Raw genomic sequence first — 27,392 nt, 5'->3', positions numbered from 1 at the left:
AACAAATAAACAAATTACAAACAATAGCACAAATAAACACAATAGAATAAAGATACAAATGAAATAGACTGCTTTATTTTTTCAGGTAAGTCTAACAGTATTCAGGTAAGAAACTGAAAATAAAAAAAGTAATCACATTTAAAATAACATTGGATAATCTTTATTGTAAAAAATTAAATACAGATTACCAAACACTGTTCCTGCTACACATTCTTCCTGAACTGGTTACGACTGTGTTTCCGTTATTACTGACCAAGATGGGCATTGAGACATTTTTGCGTGTATTTGACCATTAATAAGCTGGAAAAGGGAACTAATATTTGCACTTGTATGTCAGAGGCGGCTTTATTACGGTTGGCCTATGTGTGTGTGTGTGCTTCTTATGCGAGCGTGAAAACTGCGGGAATTAGTATAATTATAATGTGCAATCCCGTGCGAAATTCAGACCGGTCACACCAACACTAACACGCTGTCATGAGGAAAAATCCAGCAGAACACATGTTGGCCGTGTTCAGAGGGTTAACCGGACTGAAGGAGAGGAGGCGCAGCTGATATCCATACTGTAGATATTGAGTATCGTATCGTTTCAGATATTTCAGTATCGATTCATAGCGAAATATCGATATTTTTGACAACACTAATCGAAAATTAATTTTGACTTTATCTTTTTTGTAAACATTTTGACAATTAACTTTAAAAGTTAAACTGCAACTGAAGTAATATATTTTCTGTATAATGAATGTCTTACAGGATTGTCATCTGTATTGTTTTACAATGTGGTTTACTTTTCAATTTTATTTATTCATTCATTTCTTTATTTTACATAATTGTTTTATCTGTTTTCTTCAGCATAGTGGACAGAAACCGAAGCATCTCTGGAGGGGCCGCCTCAGTCTTCTGTCTGAACAACACAACCGTTACTGCGTCCCTGAACACACACGATCAACCAGTGGATGAAGAACTACAGAGAGTCAAAGACCAGCACAAAACCAGCATGAAGAACAAGTACGAGAGATTATTTGAGGGACTGAAACTCCAGGAGAATGAAGCCCTCCTGAACAGGATCTACACACAGCTCTACATCATAGAGGGAGAGAGAGGAGGAGTGAATGAAGAACATGAGGTTTTAAAGATGGAGAAAACAGCCAGAACACAACACTCACAAGACACTCCAATCTACTGCAATGACATCTTTACAGCCTCACCTGAACCAGGACGTGAGGAGAAAGAGCAGATCAAGACTGTCCTTACTAAAGGCATCGCTGGAATCGGAAAAACCGTCTCTGTGCAGAAGTTCATTCTGGACTGGGCAGAGGGAAGAGCCAATCAGGATGTAGATTTCATGTTTGTGCTTCCATTTCGAGAGCTGAACTTGATCCGAGATCATCAGTACAGTCTTCACAGACTTCTGCTGGACTTTCATCCTGAACTTCAACATCTGGACTCAAGGATTTATGAGCAGTGTAAAGTTGTGTTCATCTTTGATGGTCTGGATGAAAGCAGAATCACACTGAGGTTTTCAGACGCTCAGGAAGTTTCTGGTGTGACTGAGACTTCATCAGTGGATGTGTTGATGTCAAAGGAAGTTTCTGATGTGACTGAGACTTCATCAGTGGATGTGTTGATGTCAAAGGAAGTTTCTGATGTGACTGAGACTTCATCAGTGGATGTGTTGATGTCAAAGCTCATGAAAGGAGAGATGCTTCCCTCGGCTCTCATCTGGATCACCTCCAGACCAGCAGCAGCCAATCAGATCCCCTCCAAATACATCAACCGTCTGACAGAGATTCAGGGATTCAATGAGCCTCAGAAGGAGGAATATTTCAGGAAGAGAATCAGGGACGAGCATCAAGCCAGCAGAATCATCTCACACATCAGAAGAGCAAGAAGCCTCCACATCATGTGCCACATACCCGTCTTCTGCTGGATCTCATCCACTGTGCTTCAGAAGCTCCTGGAAGAAGATCTGAGTGCAGAAATCCCTCAAACTCTGACTGAAATGTACATCCACTTCCTGCTGATTCAGATCAACATGAGGAATCAGAAGTATGAAGAGAGAGATCCAGAGAAACTCCTGCCGTCCAACAGAGAAGTGATTGTGAAACTGGCTGAAGTGGCTTTCAAACAGCTGATGAAGGGCAATGTGATGTTCTATGAGGAGGACCTGAGAGAGAGCGGCATAGACGTCACTGACGCCGCAGTGCATTCTGGGATCTGCACTGAGATCTTTAAGGTGGAATCTGTGATTCATCAGAGGAAAGTCTACAGCTTCATTCATCTGAGCATTCAGGAGTTTCTCGCTGCTTTCTATGTGTTTTACTGTCATGTGATCAAGAACAAGAAACCACTGCATAAATTCAGATCTTACTGGCCTTGGGAAGACTCTCTGTATAATCTACTAACATCAGCAGTATATAAAGCCCTCAGGAGTGAGAATGGACAGCTGGATCTGTTCCTGCGGTTCCTGCTGGGCGTCTCTCTGGAGTCCAATCAGAGACTCTTACAGGATCTACTGACACACACAGAGAAAAGCTCAGAGATCATCAGGAGAATCACAAAGTACATTAAAGATAAGATCAAAGGTGGATATAAACAGCAGATCAAAGAGAAGCATGATGAGTATGATGATGAGGATCATCTCTCATCTGATCAATCCATCAATCTGTTCCTCTGTCTGCTGGAAGTGAAAGATCAGACTCTGTCCAGAGAGATTCAGGAGTTTGTGAAATCAGACAAACACTCAGAGGAGGAACTCTCTCCGTCTCACTGCTCAACAATCGCCTACATGCTTCAGATCTCAGAGGAGCCGCTGGATGAGCTGAACCTCAGGAAATACACCACATCAGCTGAGGGCAGAAGAAGACTGATACCAGCTGTGATAAACTGCAGAAAAGCTCTGTGAGTGTTAATTATTCACTAATGAAGAGTCATGATTAATAATGAATCTAACATCTTTAAAGGGGTCATGGATTTTATTTTAATGTTCCTCAATGTTCACTTATACTAGTCAAGTCAAGTCAAGTCAACTTTATTTATATATCATACAGTCACAGTGTGGGCTTTAGATCAATAATTCTGGAAAAAACGCTGATGTCACTAGGGGTGCCAAACTCAGTTCCCTGGAGGGCCACAGTCCTGGGGCGGCTCTTGTCAGTAAACGACAACATTATAATCGGCTAATGTCACGGCATAAGACAAAATATCAAAGCCTCCAACACTCATAAAACATTTACAGACAAAGTATTATTAAACTGCTCACGCCTTTATGAACATACTTTAGCTTTAAGATCTAGCTGCTGTCAGATCCAATACTGTTGGCTTTGCTTTATCGTTGCACAAGTTTCTCTGCAAACTCTCCCTCACACTGTGTCTCATTTACAAAACAATCTGCAGTCAAATGCTCCAGACAAACACATAATCCTCTGATGTGATCCAGGACGCCTTTAAAAATAATCCATCCTCTACAGAGACACAAACGAGCTGTTTAAACAGGAAGTGTCAAAGTGACTGATCACCAGTGGGCGGGGCCTATGTGCAATGATGTAAAACCATTGGTTGATGTCTTGCTCTAGAGGCGGTCATATGCAAATGTATTTTCTTGCAGGATGTTTCTATTACACATAGACCTCTTATATGTCAAAAGATTTAGAAAAACCTAATATTATTCCTATGTAAGAGAAAAGATTTACTCCTATTATGAACTAGATAATAAACAACTACCTCTGAAAACACTGCAGTAAAATAAACTACATCTAAATGAAGCATATTTGTAGTCTGTAGTATTTTCACTGCAGTTCAGTCGAATTACCTTCTCAAAATTTAACTTTAGGTCACAGCAAAATTAACTAGACTACATTTGTTATCATGGTAATTGTGGCAGTTTTCATATTGCTTTGAACTGTAGTTGTTGTCATGGTAATTGTGGCAGTTTTCATATTGCTTTGAACTGTAGTTGTTGTCGTGGTAATTGTGGCAGTTTTCATATTGCTTTGAAATGTAGTTGTTGTCATGGTAATTGTGACAGTTTTCATATTGCTTTGAACTGTAGTTGTTGTCATGGTAATTGTGGCAGTTTTCATATTGCTTTGAACTGTAGTTGTTGTCGTGGTAATTGTGGCAGTTTTCATATTGCTTTGAAATGTAGTTGTTGTCATGGTAATTGTGACAGTTTTCATATTGCTTTGAACTGTAGTTGTTGTCGTGGTAATTGTGGCAGTTTTCATATTGCTTTGAAATGTAGTTGTTGTCATGGTAATTGTGACAGTTTTCATATTGCTTTGAACTGTAGTTGTTGTCATGGTAATTGTGGCAGTTTTCATATTGCTTTGAACTGTAGTTGTTGTCGTGGTAATTGTGGCAGTTTTCATATTGCTTTGAAATGTAGTTGTTGTCATGGTAATTGTGACAGTTTTCATATTGCTTTGAACTGTAGTTGTTGTCATGGTAATTGTGGCAGTTTTCATATTGCTTTGAACTGTAGTTGTTGTCATGGTAATTGTGGCAGTTTTCATATTGCTTTGAACTGTAGTTGTTGTCATGGTAATTGTGGCAGTTTTCATATTGCTTTGAACTGTAGTTGTTGTCATGGTAATTGTGGCAGTTTTCATATTGCTTTGAACTGTAGTTGTTGTCGTGGTAATTGTGGCAGTTTTCATATTGCTTTGAACTGTAGTTGTTGTCATGGTAATTGTGGCAGTTTTCATATTGCTTTGAACTGTAGTTGTTGTCATGGTAATTGTGGCAGTTTTCATATTGCTTTGAACTGTAGTTGTTGTCATGGTAATTGTAGGAGTTTTCATATTGCTTTGAACTGTAGTTGTTGTCATGGTAATTGTGGCAGTTTTCATATTGCTTTGAACTGTAGTTGTTGTCATGGTAATTGTGGCGGTTTTCATATTGCTTTGAACTGTAGTTGTTGTCATGGTAATTGTGGCAGTTTTCATATTGCTTTGAACTGTAGTTGTTGTCGTGGTAATTGTAGGAGTTTTCATATTGTTTTGAACTGTAGTTGTTGTCATGGTAATTGTGGCAGTTTTCATATTGCTTTGAACTGTAGTTGTTGTCATGGTAATTGTGGCAGTTTTCATATTGCTTTGAACTGTAGTTGTTGTCATGGTAATTGTAGGAGTTTTCATATTGCTTTGAACTGTAGTTGTTGTCATGGTAATTGTGGCAGTTTTCATATTGCTTTGAACTGTAGTTGTTGTCATGGTAATTGTGGCGGTTTTCATATTGCTTTGAACTGTAGTTGTTGTCATGGTAATTGTGGCGGTTTTCATATTGCTTTGAACTGTAGTTGTTGTCATGGTAATTGTGGCAGTTTTCATATTGCTTTGAACTGTAGTTGTTGTCATGGTAATTGTGGCGGTTTTCATATTGCTTTGAACTGTAGTTGTTGTCATGGTAATTGTGGCAGTTTTCATATTGCTTTGAACTGCAGTTGTTGTCATGGTAATTGTGGCGGTTTTCATATTGCTTTGAACTGTAGTTGTTGTCATGGTAATTGTGGCAGTTTTCATATTGCTTTGAACTGTACTGCCGTCCAAAGGCAAAGCGCAGTAACTACACATTTGGTCAAAATTGAGTTAAGACTTGAAATGGGCTTTGTGACATCTGTTCTGTCTTGTGACAAAGTTTGCTGGTTCAATTTTGTCCAGTTTTAGAGAAACGAGAGTGTCAAAATTGCACTAACTACAAAATCCAAGCGATGTTACTGCGTTCTAGCTTTGTTTTCCCCCCCGTTTTTGACACCGCAGATACTGCGGTTTCAGCCTTGTTACGATCGGGATTGTATTCGGTTTGCCCCGATCGTAACATACAGCCTACCATGGCACAATCCCGCGGCCAAATGATGGTTTAACTTGCTTTAAAACGCAAATATACAAAGACTGGTAAGGACGATAGCAAAATAAAAACTCATAGTAAGACAACTGACAGCTTTATAATCAGTTAACATTGACTAGCCAGCCAGCAAATTTTGACTTACCTGTGCTGCTCTATTAAAGGCAATATCCTCTGACAACGTAATGATACCGATTTAATCACATTGGTGTTTGTTGATTCGGACATCTCTCCGTTTCAGGCAGCTAATCCAATTGAATTGACAGGGGTTACTCCTTCAAAAGTTAGCTGGGTCTGGTAAAGTTATCTTGTTAGACAAAGTTACTCTAGAAGTTAGCGGCGCCAGTCAGCGGGTGACAACCGGACGAGCGCAGCCGGCCGACAGCAAGCACACTAGGAGAAAAGTACACTTGCATAATGTACTGAAAGTACTCTATTTTCAAACACTAATTTTGTAGGCTACTTAATATACAAAAAAAAAAAAAACTTTAGTACTTCGTTAAGCTAATCTTAAGAATATATGGCCCAGTTTCACAAACAGGGCTTAGGCTAAACTAGGATTAGGCATTAGTTCAATTAGTACATTTAAGTAACTTTTATAAATGTGCCCTTAAAAAAAAACCTTACTGGTGTGTATCTTAAGACAAAACAATGGCACTGACATATTTTAAGATACATCAGTGCAAGTTTCTTTCAGTTAACACAACTCAAAAATGCATTTTAGTCTAGGACTAGCTTAAGCCTTGTCTGTGAAACTGGGGGTATAAGTGTACTCTGTGCTATTTTGAGACACCATGAAAATTAACTAAAATGTGCTAGGTACCACTTATAGTATATTTGAACCCATCGTGTACTACAAGTAGCGATGAAACGGTATGGAAATTTCACATCACGATTATAGTGACCCAAATTATCACGGTTATCTATTATCACGGTTTTGTTCAAATGAGATGAAAGTGTTCAAAAAGAACAGATGCACACACTTAAAACATTTCAACAAGTTTTATATTTGAAAATCAACAAACAACAAATAAATCAAGCAGCTCTATGCACGTTTTTAAGCTAGATTCTATTCTATGGGATTTCCTTCCTTATAATGGTTGTCATCAATAGCAACGCATGACGCATAAATAATAATAATTTGGTGTAAATATAATCTCTAATATTGTCTCTGATGAGAATAGTGCTTGAGAATATATTTACAGTGTTCAGCTATGATGCATTTAAATCAGCATATTTTGTGTATGAGCCCAAACGGTATCCTAGTGAAATAATGCATATCCATATTTTCATATGATTTGACAGTTTATTTGATTAAATATCAAAAGGTGTGCATCATACCGGACACCTAGATGAACACTTTACAGTCAGTTTTATGGCTGTCATTCTCTTAAAATGCTATTGAAGTTAGAAACGCGTATAACGTTACCAATGTTGTATGTAACTTTAGAGACGGTCCCTAAATTCGCCAACTTTATGCCAGTCATATCAGATGCGCTGTGGTTCTGCTGTGTTTGTTTGAAACTATTTTCGCTGCTGAAATAGAACAAAAACAGTCGATCACTGTATGATGAGTGAATCTCCTGCGTACAGCACACGTTTATCTCCGCTTTGAGCGCAGATTTGAGCATGCGCTCTGAACAAAACGCCGGCTAATCTGAACGCCTCTGATTATGAGACATTGCATTCATAAACTCAATAGCAACACGTGTGAGTGATTATAATGCGCAACGCGATTATAACAGATGGCTTTTGAGAAGACTATAATAAGTTTAACCGCCAAAGTGGCTAGTGTGCAGCCGAAATAACGTTACACCCGCAAATTGCGTTGTTAATGTCAAGCCCTGAATATTATCCCTTAAATGTCACCCTAGTCTTGTCTGAACTTGTTCGTTCGCTTCACGTTATTATTTTCCAGACGTAGTTTTGGTATTGAGGTCAAAGTCCACTTGCCTTGCGTTCGTAGTTTTGAAGTGTTTCCCCCATTACAGCGACTTTCTTCTGGCATGTTCTGCAGACAGGGTGACCATCTTCGATTAAGTTTCCCTCAGGACTTTTGTAAAAGCCAAAATATGACCACACCTCAGATTTGGTCCTTTTAGAGGCTGAACAATCCCCCGAGTGCTGTCACTGCTTTCTGCCATTTCTTCTCATTCAAATACAGTGGTGCGCGCTGCGCCTGCACCAAACTGACGCTGACTGGACAGGATTTACCGCAAGTTTTCAAAATCGTGATAATCACACGCGGTTTTAATGATAATTAAATTTTAAACGATATTACTAACCGTCAGTACATTTTATCGTGAAACCGGTAATCGTTTCATCCCTAACTACAAGTGGTAACACTTTTTTTTTTAAATACAGAGATATTATGTTAAAAGCAAATCTTATTTCATATTCATGATGTCTCAAATTAGTATTCAAAATAGGTATTCTTAAGATTAGCTTAAAAAGTAGGCTAATACTTAAGAAGAATTTTTAGTATATTAAGTACAAACTTAGTGTGTGAAAATAGAGCACTGTAAGTACATTATGGGAGTGTAGCCTTACGTTTTGAAATAGCTGTCAGCTTTTTAATTTATGTCCTGTCATATTAGGTCAATAATAATGATCTGCTTTTCAGTTGTCAGAGTCAGTTTTGCCAATCAGTTTTTTGGATTTCACAGATAGGCTAGCTAAGAATACATAAGAATTATATTTTAATTATTAATTATAGCTTTAAGGGTGTAGATAGCATAAACAGGAAATTTACATGTTTGAGAATAGCTTAGAAGTTAGGCTAAAGGGAGAACAAGCATACGTAAGTTAATTTACTCTCTAACCTCTAATTCTAGGAAATTATGTATGGCCACATTAAAGGGATAGTTCAACCAAAAATGAAAATTCTGTATTATATACAGTTTATTATTACTATAAACATGTATTAAGAAGCATGAAAAAAGTTGGATGAACACATTTAGTTTGTAGATACTGCACTTTGCCTTTGCAATAGTGTTTTAGTTGTTTAAGGTCATCCAAAGGCAGAGTGCAGTATCTGCATTTTGGAGGTCAAAGATCACATCGGTGGTCATGGTTTTATCTATAAAAAATTTCTTCCTAAGAAGGCAATACATGAATGCATTACCACTAATCTACCCACAACATGTTTGACTGGCTGGTGTAAAAAACTTTAAAGCCATTTTTCTCAGTTTCAGTGTTTGCGTAGTTACTGCACTTAGCCTTTGTAGGGCAGTGTAGTTGTTGTCATAGTAATTGTGACAGTTTTCATATTGCTTTGAACTGTAGTTGTTGTCATGTTAATTGTGACAGTTTTCATATTGCTTTGAACTGTAGTTGTTGTCATGGTAATTGTGGCAGTTTTCATATTGCTTTGAACTCTAGTTGTTGTCATGGTAATTGTGACTTTTTCCAGATATGACTGTGTGCTCAAAATGTGCCTTTGACCTTAATTTATATTTGGATTACATTGTTAACTATATTATAAATAATCTACAAACAAAATGTATGTATTTCTTTTTTCCTCACATTCTTTCTTGTAGTTCCCTCTCTCATACCTGACTCAATCACAGCATTATTCATGATCATTCACGCCTCCACACACATGGCTTTTGTAAACAAAAAGTGTCTTACAACATTTAAATCAATGTATTGTTTTATGTGAGTGAGTATGCAGGATGATGTTTACATATTTCTATGAAGCAAAAACTATAGGCAACAAGAACCAGTTCTCAAAAGTCTTGTGGAAACATATTTAATGTTTTTGTGACCTTATATCAGTGACAATGCATACGTTATTTTCTCCAAAATACAAACATGTACATACAGTACATGCTGCTCACATGTTATTGTATCCCAGTTTGTGCTGAATTCAGTGTTATCAGACTTTAGCCATTAATGGTATTAAGCAACTGAAAAAAAGCACAAATGACAGGGCATGTCAGAACTTCTCCAGATACCCAAAACCCCTCAGACCCCAGAGGGTTAATCTGTTTAAAAATTAAAAATAAATTTCAAAACACATTGGTCTTTCTCTACAATTTGTCCCTCCATCCACACTAAGACCAGTGTCCAGCAATAACAGCTTTTTGAAGACGCTATTCCAAATGGATAAACACAAAAATATGTTTTAGGGCAATGTGAATCCCTCTACAATAGTTCTTAATAACAGGGATATAGACAAACATTTTTTGGAAAACACTAGTGTGGACTTGGAGCATTCAATGTGAATTATGTTTTAAAATTGTGGATTATATTCTGTTGACCACCAGAACTTGACATTACCTGCCAACTCGGCAAATACGGGTATATATATATATGGTTTGAAATTAACACCAGGCAAATGCGGGTAAAAATTAACTGTGGCCAGTAACGCTGCCAAATCACTAGTCAATTTGACAGGTCACTTACTATGTTTACTCACTTATGAGCACTCTCATCTCAAGGGACTTCAAATGCAGCCTTTGTTTCTCAGGCAAATGAAGGGTACAACAGATGCACTCTTCACAGCCTACCCTCTCTCAGAATGAATTGCACGCTGGTGACAACAGGATTTGTATGCTAGTCTGCATTCCCGTGTGAAAATTTTCCAGTGAAAGACCGGTAACTGGTGTACTTTAAACAGGAGCGGGCATTCTGAAAAGTTCAAGCGTGTGTCGGGAAACAACAGTGCAACTACACTTGAACTTGAAGTGAACAAAACTTTCTGTGGTAGTGGCTTTCACAGACCGACCGATCCCGCTAAATTTAGATTTTGTTTCTAGAATCTCACATTTGAATTTCCCCTACAGAAAGAGAGAGACTGGGGAGAACAAATATAAAATGTTGGCTATACAATAGTTTTATTTATTTTGTCTTATCATACTGTCAACACCGTAAAAAATAGCTCAGACTAAAATAGGCTAAATCAAACACGACATCTGTCACTCAAAATTATAAGCAACAAATACAAATAAGCAAAAACTGTTGCAGGGTACCCGCGGGATCTTAAAAAGTCTTAAATGTCTTTAAATTCAAAATCAAAATTTTAAGGCCTTAAAAGTCTTAAATTCGCTGAAGTATTGAGTTCTAGGTCTTAAATAATTTTGAACGGGTCTTAATTTTCCTACGTCCATGTAACACTACTCCATTGCTCATTGAAATGCTCCCGCAATGTTTTTGTGTGTGTGTGTGTGTGTGTGTGTGTGTGTGTGTGTGTGGGCATGTTTTTGTGAAATATCGAGAAGCACCTGGCTGCAGCCTGCAGATTGGGCGGGGTTGCACCTGGGGGGCGGGGTTGCACGTGTCACCCCGCCCATAACGCTTCTCATTGGTTAGTGGCAAAGTATGACGTCGGTCGAGGCGGGGTCGCACTTGGGGCGGGACTGCACGACTCGTCCCGCCCGCAACTCTTCTCATTGGTTAGTGACGTCAGACTTGACGCTGATCCCAAAACAGGAAATGTGGTAGAAAGCAATGCTTACAGTTTCTTATATACTTATGAAGTGCGTGCTATCATGTAGAAAACAAAACTGTGAATCCGTTAATTACTTATACCTGATGATAATATATATTATCAAACACATTGTAAGTTTGTTAACATTTGGATAACGTTATTTTTGTTCATGTATATTGTTTATTTACAACTTATTTGTTAGTTATTTCTGTTTTATTACCATTTCATATTGTAAGTGCTTTGGTTGCACATTAATTATTAACATTTAAATAAAAGTGTAATATTCTCAGCAAGAGTGTCAAGTCTTAAAATGGCATTAATAATAATAGATTATGGATTTACTTGATAATGAAAAGGGTTACGGTAAAATGAATAACAAGCCAAGACAAGTAGTTAATTATTTAGGTATGAAACAGTTTAATTAGTTTTGATAAAGACAAACATACACCTCTCTTTTTGTACATATCTCTCGGTGTCTTTCTATACATCCTTCACACACTTACCTCTTTTAAATCACCTTTAATCATTCATTCATCCTTCCTTTCTTCACACTTTCCTCTTTTAAATCACCTTTAATCATTCATTCATCCTTCCTTCACACACTTTCCTCTTTTAAATCACCTTTAATCATTCATTCATCCTTCCTTCACACACTTTCCTCTTTTAAATCACCTTTAATCATTCATTCATCCTTCCTTCACACACTTTCCTCTTTTAAATCACCTTTAATCATTCATTCATTCATCCTTCCTTCACACACTTTCCTCTTTTAAATCACCTTTAATCATTCATTCATCCTTCCTTCACACACTTTCCTCTTTTAAATCACCTTTAATCATTCATTCATCCTTCCTTCACACACTTTCCTCTTTTAAATCACCTTTAATCATTCATTCATCCTTCCTTCACACACTTTCCTCTTTTAAATCACCTTTAATCATTCATTCATTCATCCTTCCTTCACACACTTTCCTCTTTTAAATCACCTTTAATCATTCATTCATCCTTCCTTCACACACTTTCCTCTTTTAAATCACCTTTAATCATTCATTCATCCTTCCTTCACACACTTCCCCTGACACTCTACCACTGACACATGAAACAGCAGTCTGGGTCCTCTATGCTGTCGTAGAATCCTCTAAGGCAACCACGCTTCCCGTTTCCATAAAAACCTGAGCAGGTTTTGAAAAAAGTTCCACATGTTCTGCACTCTTTAATTTCAAAAGTGTTTCACTCCATTTCCCCCAGTCCACAACACCTGTAGCCAAAAACACACACAAAAGAGAAATCTTTCATAATGCACGTCAAAGATTATGTTAGCCTTGGTACTGCTTTAGGAAATGCAAGAAGCATGATTACCTAAAGCCACTCTTATACCCATTAGGCCTTATGCATACTTTATTGCACACATTTAACAAACTTACTGTCAAGCCATGCATAGTGCGCCTTCTGTCTGAACAGGGCCTTGTTTACAATTGCTCTAAAGCAACTGCAAGTAAGAGACAGATTCATGTAGGCAGCATCTCCATCCTCTAGCACTACTTCTAGAAGTATCATCTCCAAGACATTCCAGGGTAGCTGGAAAGTATTTTTAAAAGGATTAATCCTTTATTTGCTTGAATGGAATACGACAGGATTTCAGCACTTAAGAAAAAAAAGGAACCTTACATTCAAAAGTTGCAAGTCAGGAGTCATGTTTGCCTTTTGTGCCTAAAAGGATAGCAAAACAAAAATAAGTCAGTCTATATATGGTAAGAGATTAAAAAAATCTTATGAAATGTCTCGTACATTTTTTTCAATATGCCTCATTTGTCTCTTTCTTGCCCGTCTTTCTTCATCAGACCTATAATAAAAAGGAATACAGGACAGGTATGTGTTAAGCACAAGGTTTGTACCTTTCTACCAATATATACCAATTATTTTCCATTACTTTCCATTTAATTTTTAAAAATAAGATTAATAAAAATCAATGTTCAAATGACAAAAGCACCTCATCTTAACTAATTAATGACTAATAATTTTTTTTGCAGTAAGATGTATTGAATGAACCGTAAGTATTGTAGTTTAATCAATACTATCAGATAAACATTCTATTATATACACATATTTGAAATGTATGAGACTTCCTAAAACTTTTCCAGCCCTGGAAATAGCCATTTTAGAATTCTATGACTTTTCCAGGTTTTTCTTGGTCGTACAAACCCTGAATGAGAAAAACTAATTGGAGCTTCAATAGTTTGTATAATGTGTAGAGACAAAAAAACAAACCTCAAGGGGAAATTCTCCAAAAGCAACAAACACCACCACCTCCTGATGCAAGGCACGTCAGCCTAAGATAAAAAAAAGAAATACTCAATTAACTTTTAATAATATTGGGGTTTGCCATTGCATATTTCACTTACCTCTGTAAAATCAAAGGGACCTCCTGTCACAAAGCTCAGTGAATACTGAAATGGTAAAAACATTACAAATACATTTGCTTAGATACATGTACTGGATAAACATCTAGCAAACGCCAGATCAGCATTATTAACTTACCATCAGGACAAAAACAGCACAGCTGTTGCTCAGATGTTGTCGTGGAAGGCCCTGTTGATGTTGACATGCACAGAGTCAAATTACCTTGACAAAAAGTTAAACCATTTGCAATGCTTTTACAATTACATATTGATATGAATATTGGTACCGTAATATCATTGACACAGTATTCATGCCAATGCCCAGGAGACAAGATTTGTGCAATGTTTCTGTGATGACAAAACACAGACCATAACTTTAAAAACAGTTGCAAAAAACAGTTAATAGTGGCCATAGTTTTATTAAAATGTGGTTAGGAACGACCACAATCACAATCTTATCAAAATGATGTTTTGGAACGACCACACGCGTATCAAAATGTGGTTTGGAACGACCACAAGCGCATCAGAACGTGGTTTGGAACGACCACAATCTCTGAACTCTGAACAGTGCACTATAAAACCTGTAGATGAGCATGTATTCTTCCTGACTGAATGTTTTGCCATGTAGAGGGTCAAGGAAAAAAATGTCATGCTCCCTTGGCTTCATAATCTGTTGATAAGTCACAATATATACACACACCGAAAGACAACAACGGCAATTTATCGACAATATTATGCTGACATAAGTTATCCCAGATAAAGACTACAGATTAAGAATGACTTACACAAACCATCCAATGTCCTGGTATCCATGTTGGGAAGATAAACCAGTCAATGTTTTCATCCAGCTTGAAAACAAATAATATTGGTCAATCTAAAAAATTTGGAAACTGTGTGACTAGGTTTCATATTAAACTTATATACATACCGGCAGGTGCAGAAGTTGCTCTTCAAGTGTGCTGTCTGGCCATGTTGAAATCACATATGAATTAGCCGAAAATACATTCACATTCTGTATGGAAACATTCAACATACTTTAACATTCTCGATTTTGCCTTGGTGTTACATTTAAATTCTAAATTCACCAACAGCTGAGAGTATTAACATTCTGACCACTGTAAGCACATCTACAAAAGTATGTATATTTCAGCTAAGGAGTTGCTTAAAGGGGTAGTTCAACCAAGAATTAAAATTTTGGTGTATGATTGTACCTGTACATACTTCCATTGAATTGGAAAAAAAACAATGGGGAACTGTTTGGTTACCAATTGTCTTCATCTTTTATGTGCAACAGAAGAAATAAACTCATACTGGTTTGGAAGAACTTGAGGGTGACTAAATGAATGACAATTTTCATTTTTGGGTTGAACTATCCCTGTAAGCAGCTTAAGTAATAGGAGCACAAAATATTTCACCTGTGATTTCGCTATGGCCTCTACCACTTTCAGGCAACAGTTGAGAACCTGCGTTTAAATAAAACAGTAATTAATGATGAGTGTTTATTGAGTTTCTATCTTCAAATGAGTCTTTGAACAGTGTACCGTTCCCTCAACATATTTCTCGAGTCCCAGAGAGCACAGGTCTGATCGTTGCAGTGTTGTGTTATATACGGTTGCCAATCGCTCATATTTGCTTTTTCTGACATCCAAAGCATTGTTTAGCTAAAATTCAGATAAAGATAAATAAATGCACAGGTTGATGAACAGCATCTTGTTAAGAAAATTTTGCAAAGATTAACTTACCAGCTGCTGTTGCCCCTCATTTGGCATCGTTCCCCAAAATGCTTTGTTTGCTTTGATCATGTTTAGGCTTGTTGTTACCACAGGATTTGGACATTTAGGAGCCCCCGACTGCTGGACAGAGGATGACTGAGCCCCCGACTGCTGGACAGAGGATGACTGAGCCCCCGACTGCTGGACAGAGGATGACTGAGCGCCCGACTGCTGGACAGAGGATGACTGAGCCCCCGACTGCTGGACAGAGGATGACTGAGCCCCCGACTGCTGGACAGAGGATGACTGAGCCCCCGACTGCTGGACAGAGGATGACTGAGCCCCCGACTGCTGGACAGAGGATGACTGAGCGCCCGACTGCTGGACAGAGGATGACTGAGCGCCCGACTGCTGGACAGAGGATGACTGAGCGCCCGACTGCTGGACAGAGGATGACTGAGCCCCCGACTGCTGGACAGAGGATGACTGAGCCCCCGACTGCTGGACAGAGGATGACTGAGCCCCCGACTGCTGGACAGAGGATGACTGAGCCCCCGACTGCTGGACAGAGGATGACTGAGCCCCCGACTGCTGGACAGAGGATGACTGAGCCCCCGACTGCTGGACAGAGGATGACTGAGCCCCCGACTGCTGGACAGAGGATGACTGAGCGCCCGACTGCTGGACAGAGGATGACTGAGCCCCCGACTGCTGGACAGAGGATGACTGAGCCCCCGACTGCTGGACAGAGGATGACTGAGCCCCCGACTGCTGGACAGAGGATGACTGAGCCCCCGACTGCTGGACAGAGGATGACTGAGCGCCCGACTGCTGGACAGAGGATGACTGAGCGCCCGACTGCTGGACAGAGGATGACTGAGCGCCCGACTGCTGGACAGAGGATGACTGAGCCCCCGACTGCTGGACAGAGGATGACTGAGCCCCCGACTGCTGGACAGAGGATGACTGAGCCCCCGACTGCTGGACAGAGGATGACTGAGCCCCCGACTGCTGGACAGAGGATGACTGAGCGCCCGACTGCTGGACAGAGGATGACTGAGCCCCCGACTGCTGGACAGAGGATGACTGAGCCCCCGACTGCTGGACAGAGGATGACTGAGCCCCCGACTGCTGGACAGAGGATGACTGAGCCCCCGACTGCTGGACAGAGGATGACTGAGCGCCCGACTGCTGGACAGAGGATGACTGAGCCCCCGACTGCTGGACAGAGGATGACTGAGCCCCCGACTGCTGGACAGAGGATGACTGAGCCCCCGACTGCTGGACAGAGGATGACTGAGCCCCCGACTGCTGGACAGAGGATGACTGAGCCCCCGACTGCTGGACAGAGGATGACTGAGCCCCCGACTGCTGGACAGAGGATGACTGAGCCCCCGACTGCTGGACAGAGGATGACTGAGCCCCCGACTGCTGGACAGAGGATGACTGAGCCCCCGACTGCTGGACAGAGGATGACTGAGCCCCCGACTGCTGGACAGAGGATGACTGAGCGCCCGACTGCTGGACAGAGGATGACTGAGCGCCCGACTGCTGGACAGAGGATGACTGAGCGCCCGACTGCTGGACAGAGGATGACTGAGCGCCCGACTGCTGGACAGAGGATGACTGAGCGCCCGACTGCTGGACAGAGGATGACTGAGCCCCCGACTGCTGGACAGAGGATGACTGAGCCCCCGACTGCTGGACAGAGGATGACTGAGCCCCCGACTGCTGGACAGAGGATGACTGAGCGCCCGACTGCTGGACAGAGGATGACTGAGCCCCCGACTGCTGGACAGAGGATGACTGAGCCCCCGACTGCTGGACAGAGGATGACTGAGCGCCCGACTGCTGGACAGAGGATGACTGAGCCCCCGACTGCTGGACAGAGGATGACTGAGCCCCCGACTGCTGGACAGAGGATGACTGAGCCCCCGACTGCTGGACAGAGGATGACTGAGCGCCCGACTGCTGGACAGAGGATGACTGAGCCCCCGACTGCTGGACAGAGGATGACTGAGCCCCCGACTGCTGGACAGAGGATGACTGAGCCCCCGACTGCTGGACAGAGGATGACTGAGCCCCCGACTGCTGGACAGAGGATGACTGAGCGCCCGACTGCTGGACAGAGGATGACTGAGCCCCCGACTGCTGGACAGAGGATGACTGAGCGCCCGACTGCTGGACAGAGGATGACTGAGCCCCCGACTGCTGGACAGAGGATGACTGAGCCCCCGACTGCTGGACAGAGGATGACTTAGCGCCCGACTGCTGGACAGAGGATGACTGAGCGCCCGACTGCTGGACAGAGGATGACTGAGCCCCCGACTGCTGGACAGAGGATGACTGAGCGCCCGACTGCTGGACAGAGGATGACTGAGCGCCCGACTCCTGGACAGAGGATGACTGAGCGCCCGACTGCTGGACAGAGGATGACTGAGCCCCCGACTGCTGGACAGAGAATGACTGAGCCCCCGACTGCTGGACAGAGGATGACTGAGCCCCCGACTGCTGGACAGAGGATGACTGAGCGCCCGACTGCTGGACAGAGGATGACTGAGCGCCCGACTGCTGGACAGAGGATGACTGAGCCCCCGACTGCTGGACAGAGAATGACTGAGCCCCCGACTGCTGGACAGAGGATGACTGAGCCCCCGACTGCTGGACAGAGGATGACTGAGCGCCCGACTGCTGGACAGAGGATGACTGAGCCCCCGACTGCTGGACAGAGGATGACTGAGCGCCCGACTGCTGGACAGAGGATGACTGAGCCCCCGACTGCTGGACAGAGGATGACTGAGCGCCCGACTGCTGGACAGAGGATGACTGAGCCCCCGACTGCTGGACAGAGGATGACTGAGCCCCCGACTGCTGGACAGAGGATGACTGAGCCCCCGACTGCTGGACAGAGGATGACTGAGCGCCCGACTGCTGGACAGAGGATGACTGAGCCCCCGACTGCTGGACAGAGGATGACTGAGCGCCCGACTGCTGGACAGAGGATGACTGAGCCCCCGACTGCTGGACAGAGGATGACTGAGCCCCCGACTGCTGGACAGAGGATGACTGAGCCCCCGACTGCTGGACAGAGGATGACTGAGCCCCCGACTGCTGGACAGAGGATGACTGAGCCCCCGACTGCTGGACAGAGGATGACTGAGCGCCCGACTGCTGGACAGAGGATGACTGAGCCCCCGACTGCTGGACAGAGGATGACTGAGCCCCCGACTGCTGGACAGAGGATGACTGAGCGCCCGACTGCTGGACAGAGGATGACTGAGCGCCCGACTGCTGGACAGAGGATGACTGAGCGCCCGACTGCTGGACAGAGGATGACTGAGCCCCCGACTGCTGGACAGAGGATGACTGAGCCCCCGACTGCTGGACAGAGGATGACTGAGCGCCCGACTGCTGGACAGAGGATGACTGAGCCCCCGACTGCTGGACAGAGGATGACTGAGCCCCCGACTGCTGGACAGAGGATGACTGAGCCCCCGACTGCTGGACAGAGGATGACTGAGCCCCCGACTGCTGGACAGAGGATGACTGAGCGCCCGACTCCTGGACAGAGGATGACTGAGCGCCCGACTGCTGGACAGAGGATGACTGAGCGCCCGACTGCTGGACAGAGGATGACTGAGCGCCCGACTGCTGGACAGAGGATGACTGAGCGCCCGACTGCTGGACAGAGGATGACTGAGCGCCCGACTGCTGGACAGAGGATGACTGAGCGCCCGACTGCTGGACAGAGGATGACTGAGCCCCCGACTGCTGGACAGAGGATGACTGAGCCCCCGACTGCTGGACAGAGGATGACTGAGCGCCCGACTGCTGGACAGAGGATGACTGAGCGCCCGACTGCTGGACAGAGGATGACTGAGCGCCCGACTGCTGGACAGAGGATGACTGAGCCCCCGACTGCTGGACAGAGGATGACTGAGCGCCCGACTGCTGGACAGAGGATGACTGAGCGCCCGACTGCTGGACAGAGGATGACTGAGCCCCCGACTGCTGGACAGAGGATGACTGAGCGCCCGACTGCTGGACAGAGGATGACTGAGGCTGGGTTGGTGGTGAAGGATGGCTGGCAATATGCTTCAACAAATTTGCCCGAGTTATCAGCGTCACTGAACAATAGCAGCAGTGAAAGTGGGATTTTGCCCGACATTTCAAACTGCATTTTAAAATGGTGAAATCTGAAAAGGCCAAAAAAAAAGAGGTATTAAAAATAATCTAAAATTAAACTTCACTTCACAAGACAGTGACAAATTGTCATCACCCATTTTTGTGATTTGAGCAACAAAGACTATACTTTGGATATTTGCACAATAAGGTTTACCTGAGCCTTAAAATTAAGCATTCTATTACAAATTCAAACGCAATGAAATCAGAAGCATGCAGAGTGTATTATTGACTGGTTTGTCACCATATTTTACTTGATCTAAAGTGACAAGCAAAAGTCTGTAAACTCACCCTGATGCTGCACTGCCCGCTGAAAGTGGTTTTGAATGTGGTAATCCATCAGCTGTGGCATGCTGGTGTACTGGCAGAACGGGCACTTGCTAGTGCAGTCTTTTAAACACCGCTCACACTCCTCCTTGCTTAACACAGTTTTGTGCATTTTTGCACAAGGGGGAATGGCTCTTAAAAGAGCCTTTGAGTTATAAAATGAACAATGACAAAAAGAGGAGAGAAATGGAGGTGTAAGGATTAAGAAGAGTAAGGATTGGAGAATAATCAACAGAGCAAAACAAAGAATACAGATAACAGGGTACACAGGGAATGTAAATGGGGGTGACAGTGCCAAGGATCTGCAAACAGAAGGAAAGAGATCATCAGTATTACCATAAAATGCTTCATTATTTTACATGGGGTGTCCAAAGTCGGACTTAGAGGGTCACTGTACTGCAGAGTTTAGCTCCAACTTGCCTCAACACACCTGTCTGGTTTTCTGTTCATTTTAATATAATTAATTAATTAATTAATTAAGTAATAATAATATAGATATTTAACATTTAGGCTTATCATTGTATTCATGGGAAAAAAGTCCTACAATATAATTTTGTATACTTTTAATATGGACTTGTCCAATATCTATCCTCCTGGTGTAGTTTTACCACTGCATTTCTTTTTAAGGGGCTTATTTTAGAACACACGCATATATAAACGCATATACACATATATAAACGTTATACGCGTAACGTTAGGCCTAACAATGCTTTTGAGAAACGCAACCCTGGTAATTATTCGTGTGATATGGTTGAGTGAGTAAAGTTACACAATCTTCTTTTTTCACATTTCCTTTTAACAACACCCCACACGCCACTTTAAAATTAAAAATTGTAAACAAACTGCCTAGCTCGCCTGTACTCACCATACAGCGATAAACAGCGGAAATGAGATCCTAGAATGACGTCATTACTTAACGCCACTAACCAATAAAAAAGTCGTGGGTGGGACGAGTTATGCAGTCCCGCCCAAGAAGCGACCCCGCCTCGGCCGACGTCATTATTTACCACTAACCAATGAGAAGCGTTATGGGCGGGGTGACACGTGCAACCCCGCCCCCCAGGTGCAACCCCGCCCAATCTGCAGGCTGCAGCCAGGTGTACTTGGAAATATCAGGACACAAATGTGTATAATGACATGGGTATGACACAGGTATTACAAAAAGAGGGTGAAATATGAGGACGTTCCCCATGTCCTCACTTTTCAAAATGCTTATAAATCACACAGAACAAGTTTTTTTTTCACAGAAAGTGAACTGCACAGTCTCCTGTGAGGGCTAGGTTTAGGGGCAGTGTAAGGGGATAGAAAATATGGTTTGTACGGTATAAAAACCATTACGCCTATGGAATGTCCTCACATTTCACAAAAACAAACGTGTGTGTGTGTGTGTGTGTGTGTGTGTGTGTGTGTGTGTGTGTGTGTGTTGTTAGTTCGTTTTTTCGCTAGTGAGAGACCAACATGCATCTTATATAGCAGCCAATCAGCTTTCATGTTATTGGCGCAGGTCTCTTTCGGATTGTACCACAGACACATCAAACGGATTTTATTCTTCAGCTTCAGTTCTCCAGTTCACGCGATCGTGAAAGCAAAGGCGAATCTTTCTCACCTGCCATCTCGTATAATGACCAAATAAAAGTTTGATATGCCCGATAGCACTAAACAAAGAGTTTAAAAAGCAATGGATACCCCGAACTCATTCGCTACTGACACACGGACTGATGTCAGACTGGCCGCGGATTCTGCACGCGTTTTCTTCCTGTCAGCGCTGGCGCGAGTGTACCGAATCTAGGCACATTTATAGATATCCATATCTATTGGCTCATTACTGTAGGTCTTAAAGTGAAAGCAATCCAATATAGCCGAGCCTATACCCACTCCTGCCTGTGTCGTTAGTATTAATCAAACAACAATAACAACGGGGAAAAACAAACAGTAGCCTACCTAAACTAAAGCACTGTTTGTATCTGTATATTTAAGTTGTATTTATTTTTCCTATTGTCAAACAAGATTCATGCATTTTGTTTGTTTTATTGCCATGTGTGACTATTGTGCATCTAATATAATGATATGGTAAATGTGGCATCCTAATTATGAAAAAAAAAAAAAAGAAACAACAAAATCAGTAATTTTGATCTCACAAAAAAATTTATATACATACACACACACTACCGGTCAAAAGTTTGAGAACGTTTTGATTTTTAAAATGTTTTTTAAAGAAGTCTCTCCTGCTCACCGAGGCTGCATTTATTTGATCCAAAATACAGCAAAAACAGTATTATTGTGAATATTTTTTACAATTTAAAATAACTTTTATATTTCAATATATATCTTAAAATAGAATTTATTTCTGTGAAAGCTGAATTTTCAGCATCATTGCTCCAGACTTTAGAGTCATATAATCCTTCAGAAATCTTTTTTTTAAAACTTTTTTTTATCCATCACAGAGAAAAAAAAAATGTTTTACACAACTGTGTTCAACACTGATAATAATCATAAATGTTTGTTGATCATCAGATCCTCATATGAGAGTGATTAGTTAAGGATCATGTGACACTGAAGACTGGAGTAATGATGATAAATTCAGCTTTGATCACAGGAATAAATTACACTTTACTATATATTCACATAGAAAACAGTCACAACAGAACTGTCACAATATTACAGCTTTTTGTATTTTTAATAACATAAATGCACCATTGGTGAGCAGAATGTAAAAACATTAAAAAATCTTACCGTTCTCAGACTTTTGACCGGTAGTGTGTTTGTATATTAATCCTGGTGGGATTGAGCTATGAGGAAGGGCAAGATTACTAATACTTTGTTCAATTTGAATAAATTAATTTGCTTTGCAAGTAATTTTGTGATTCTGCATTTCCTTTTGTACGTTTTTTTTTTTGTAATTGCGTGATATAGGTCTTAATTTTAATTCATAATGGTCTTGAAAAGGTCTTAAAAAGTCTTAAATTTGACTTGGTGAAACCTGCAGATACCCTGTGTTGGCTTACTAGCTGTATGCCTACTACAAAATGAAGTCTTTTAAATGAATGAATAAATGAATAGATCCGTGCGTCAGGTCTTAGTGACAGCAGCCTAATGTACCTGGTGCCAAATTATGAGATAATATCAAAGATATATTTATGGCAGCTTCCCCCATGATATCGATGTCAGAATTGTGGCCCGTGAAAATGCTGAGTGGCTTGTAACTTTGGAAAACCACGAGCCGCAGTGGCTGGTGAGCAAAAAATTTAACCTCTGTTGACCACATATTCCATGATATTTGACTTTTTGTTTTTGTATTGCCAATTATTTACTATCTAGTTTTTAAGAAGCCACTGCTGCGTCTTTAAAGAAACTCATCACCCCATTTTATTTTACTGTATTTATTTTTTTCTTCTAGTCTTGCTGGCTGTAATCTCGCTGGTCAGCATTGTGAAATTGTGTCATCAGCTCTTCAATCCTCAAACGGTGTCCTGAGAGAGCTGGATCTGAGCAACAATGACCTGCAGGATTCAGGAGTGAAGATTATTACTGAAGGACTGAAGAGCCCAAACTCTCAGCTGCAGATACTGCGGTATTAAGAACATATGAGAGATTATTTACAGTCTGACGGTCAGAATGTTGATGTGTGTCTGTAGATGATCTGACTGTGTGTCTGTAGGTTGTCTGGCTGTATGGTGACAGAGGAAGGCTGTGGTTATGTGTCTTCAGCTCTGAGCTCAAACCCCTCACACCTGAGAGAGCTGGATCTGAGCTACAATGACCTGCAGGATTCAGGAGTGAAGATTGTTTCTGAAGGACTGAAGAGTCAAAACTGTCAGCTGCAGATACTGAGGTATTAAGAACATATGAGAGATTATTTATAGTCTGACGGTCATAATGTGGATGTAGATGATCTTTCTGTGTGTCTGTAGGTTGTCTGGCTGTATGGTGACAGAGGAAGGCTGTGGTTATGTGTCTTCAGCTCTGAGCTCAAACCCCTCACACCTGAGAGAGCTGGATCTGAGTAATAATGCCCTTCAGGATTCAGGAGTGAAGATTATTACTGAAGGACTGAAGATCCCAAACTGTCAGCTGCAGATACTGAGGTATTAAGAACATATGAGAGATTATTTATAGTCTGACGGTCATAATGTGGATGTAGATGATCTTTCTGTGTGTCTGTAGGTTGTCTGGCTGTATGGTGACAGAGGAAGGCTGTGGTTATGTATCTTCGGCTCTGAGCTCAAACCCCTCACACCTGAGAGAGCTGGATCTGAGCTACAATCACCCAGGAGATTTAGGAGTCAAGCTGCTCTCTGACAAACTGGAGGATCCAAACTGCTCACTGCAGATACTCAAGTATGTGGGACAGTAAGAGGCCTGGTTTACACTTGGCATTAAGATATTTATCAGGTAGGGGTGTAACGGTTCGCGTATTCGTACCGAATGGTTCACGGGGTGAGTTCCAAATGGAATCAGTATTCCCTATTTGATCATCCCTATGTGAGCAGGACACGCATTTGTGCCGTATGTAGCAGTTTGGAATGCACTTGGCAAAGGGAGCGGCGTAATTTCCTCATTATCTTCAGCTGGGATGTTCCCGTGACAACGCAGCACAGTGTCCGTCAGCAGATCACAACAAAACCCGTCCAATCGCTACTCAAAACTAGCCCAAAACAAGCCCAGTCTCATTTCAGTGTGGTTTTTTCGGTAAAAATCTCGTATGGGGGGTAAAATATATGTCTTTTTGGCAGGGTTGCCTGCTAAAATACGCATTCCCGGTGCTAAATATCACACAATTGGGGTCGCTTCAACCTACGGACATGCAAAACAGCCCATGTATGAACTTGGCAACACTGCAGCAGATGTCGCAGTTTTATCTGCATAATTCCTTTCTATTTTTAGCTTAACTGTTGCAAATAAAAAATTAAAAAAAAATATTTAAAAAAGGTTATAAAAATATGCTTTGTAATACTGTATATAAAAAGTAATATAACTCTTAAAAATATGAATTGTATATTTATTTATGCCGGCGCTGCGTTGTCACGGGAACATCCCAGCTGAAGATAATGAGGAAATTACGCAGCTCCCTTTGCCAAGTGCATTCCAAACTGCTACATACGGCACACGCGTGTCCTGCTCACATAGGGATGATCAAATAGGGAATACTGAATCCATTTGGAACTCACCCCGTGAACCGTTCGGTACGAATACTCTCATTTGGCTGTAGTTATTATTAAAGAGGTCATATGATGCTATTTTATTTTTAAGTGTATTATTTTATTTATTGGGTGTAATAGTTGAGTCGAGTCAAGTCACCTTTTTATATAGTGTTTTTTACAACACAGACTGTTTCAAAGCAGCTTTATAGTGATAACATAAAAATAGTGGCAATAAAAGGAAAATAATGGTTAATTTATCTATACAGCTGCTCTAGAGAAAACAATGATGTCATCGTTCAGCTCAGTTCAGTTCTCATACAATGGTGTCAATGCAGTCCGATCAATTATATTGGAAGACAACAAAACTGCAGGTTTTTTGCGATTCGTGGAAAGAGAGCATGATTGCATACAGAAAGGCCGTAAAAACTGCTAGATCTGCTTATTTCTCGACTCTCTTGGAAGAAAACAAACACAACCTTAGGTATTTATTCCATACAGTGGCTAAATTAACCAAAAATAAAGCTTCAACTTCTGATGTTTTTAAACAGCACATCAGTAATGACTTTATGAACTTCTTTATGTGTAAGATTGATAATTAAAAAAAAAAATATTTAACCATGCAGCCGTCTACTACAGTATCACATCAGATAGAGCATTGTAGAGTCACTGAGGAAAAATTACACTCATTCACTGCAATAGAAGACACACACACACACACACAGACAGACACACACACACTCTCTCATTCACTGCTATAGAAGACACACACACACAGACACACACACACACACACACACACACACACACTCTCTCATTCACTGCTATAGAAGACACACACACACACACACACACAGACACACACACACACACACACACACACACACACACACACAGACACTCTCTCATTCACTGCTATAGGAGAAGAATAATTGGCTAAACTCGTTAAATCATCAAAATCAACAACATGTATGCTCGACCCTATACCGACTAGACTATTAAAAGAGATGCTACCAGAGGTCATAGATCCTCTTCTTAATATCATTAATTCATCTTTGTCATTAGGATATGTAATGAAAACTTTTAAGTTGGCTATTATTAATCCACTTATTAAAAAAACACAACTTGATCCTACAGAATTAGTCTTATGTTCCCTTTTAGAAAGAAATGGTATCTGTGAGGATTTCCAGTCAGGATTTAGAGCGTATCATAGCACTGAGACTGCTCTCATCAGAGTTACACATGATTTACTCTTATCATCCGATCGTGGTTGTATCTCTCTATTAGTGTTACTCGATCTTGGCACTGCATTTGATACTATCGACCACAACATTCTTTTGAATAGACTCGAAAATTAAGTTGGCATTAGTGGAATTGCATTGGCATTTAAATCACACCTATCTGACCGTTATCAGTTTGTAGCAATAAATGAAGAGCTGTCACACCGATCCGTTCAGAACCGAAGTTCAGTATTGAGTACCGCAAGGCTCAGTGCTAGGACCATTGCTTTTCACCCTGTACATCACTCCACTTCACTGGCTCCCTATTAAACATTGCATACATTTTAAAATCTTGCTTATTACTTACAAAGCCCTAAATGGTTTAGCTCAATTTCATGAACCGTTTGTATTTTTCAAATACTGCCATTTTGGATAAATAAATCAAAAGCAGGGCTGTACAATGAATCATATCTTGATATGGACTAGTGTTTGTGAAATCTGTGTGAATGAGCGCCGCAGTTTGGTCTACAACACATACTGAAGCACGAGTGACACTCTTGGTGTTTTCAGCATCTGCATCTCACTAAGAGGACATGAACACATGAACTTCATCTGCAGAGCTGCTCTGAGAGTCACTTCACAACATTTAATTATTTAATTTGATCAAACTATCGTGATTCGTCTTATCATATACACACACAGTGTTGGGAAAGTTGCTTTGGACATGTAATAGGTCACAGATTAAAAGTTACCCTGTTTAAACAGTAACTATTTCAATTACTTTATAAAAGTAATATAACTGAATACATTTTGATTACTTTTTGATTACTTTTCAAAAAGTACTTTTCGTTTGCACTAAACTGTTATATTTGCAGCCTTTTCTGATTTCTGCTATGAAATTATTTTTCCAGCCCTGGAACTGATTTTTATCACTCGCCATGGTGGCAACTCTCAGACAGGTTGAAGACGAAAGCTTTCAGCACAAATGTGGATTGATGTAATTGACAAATCAAAAGCATCAGAAATGGCGAGAGGCATCGTGCACATCAAAAACTGACAAAGCAACAAATTAATATTTTTCAACTAGTGCGGTCAATCGATTAAAAAACATTAACTAATAAATCACAATTTTTCTGTAATTA

At 41.2% G+C, this 27,392-nt stretch overlaps 2 protein-coding genes across 2 annotated transcripts in view; one reads left to right on the top strand and one right to left on the bottom strand.

Moving 5' to 3' along the window:
* The window catches only part of LOC307128212 (protein NLRC3-like), a 38,629-nt gene extending 13,366 nt beyond the window's left edge, over positions 1-25,263 (top strand). Inside the window, exons 3-7 of the mRNA XM_079819909.1 lie at positions 850-2,898; positions 23,290-23,463; positions 23,551-23,724; positions 23,804-23,977; positions 24,057-25,263. Coding sequence (XP_079676035.1) covers positions 850-2,898; positions 23,290-23,463; positions 23,551-23,724; positions 23,804-23,977; positions 24,057-24,246 — 2,761 coding nt within the window. The 3' untranslated portion in view covers positions 24,247-25,263. The remainder of the gene's footprint in view (positions 1-849; positions 2,899-23,289; positions 23,464-23,550; positions 23,725-23,803; positions 23,978-24,056) is intronic.
* On the bottom strand, positions 12,391-14,677 carry LOC307127921 (uncharacterized protein; the record flags this gene model as incomplete). Its single annotated transcript, XM_079819422.1, has 10 exons — positions 14,600-14,677; positions 14,457-14,519; positions 13,959-14,019; positions 13,811-13,861; positions 13,675-13,719; positions 13,541-13,602; positions 13,061-13,115; positions 12,941-12,982; positions 12,697-12,850; positions 12,391-12,530 (listed from the first exon to the last, which is right to left on the bottom strand). Exons 2-10 carry the CDS (start codon positions 14,513-14,515, stop codon positions 12,391-12,393), a joined length of 669 nt encoding a protein of 222 aa, XP_079675548.1. The 5' UTR covers positions 14,516-14,519; positions 14,600-14,677.
* Positions 25,264-27,392: the final 2,129 nt, after the last annotated feature.

This window comes from Gobio gobio (genome assembly GCF_949357685.1).
Source record: "Gobio gobio genome assembly, chromosome: 6".
Classification (NCBI taxonomy): domain Eukaryota; kingdom Metazoa; phylum Chordata; class Actinopteri; order Cypriniformes; family Gobionidae; genus Gobio; species Gobio gobio.
This window is presented reverse-complemented; position numbering and strand designations above follow the sequence as displayed.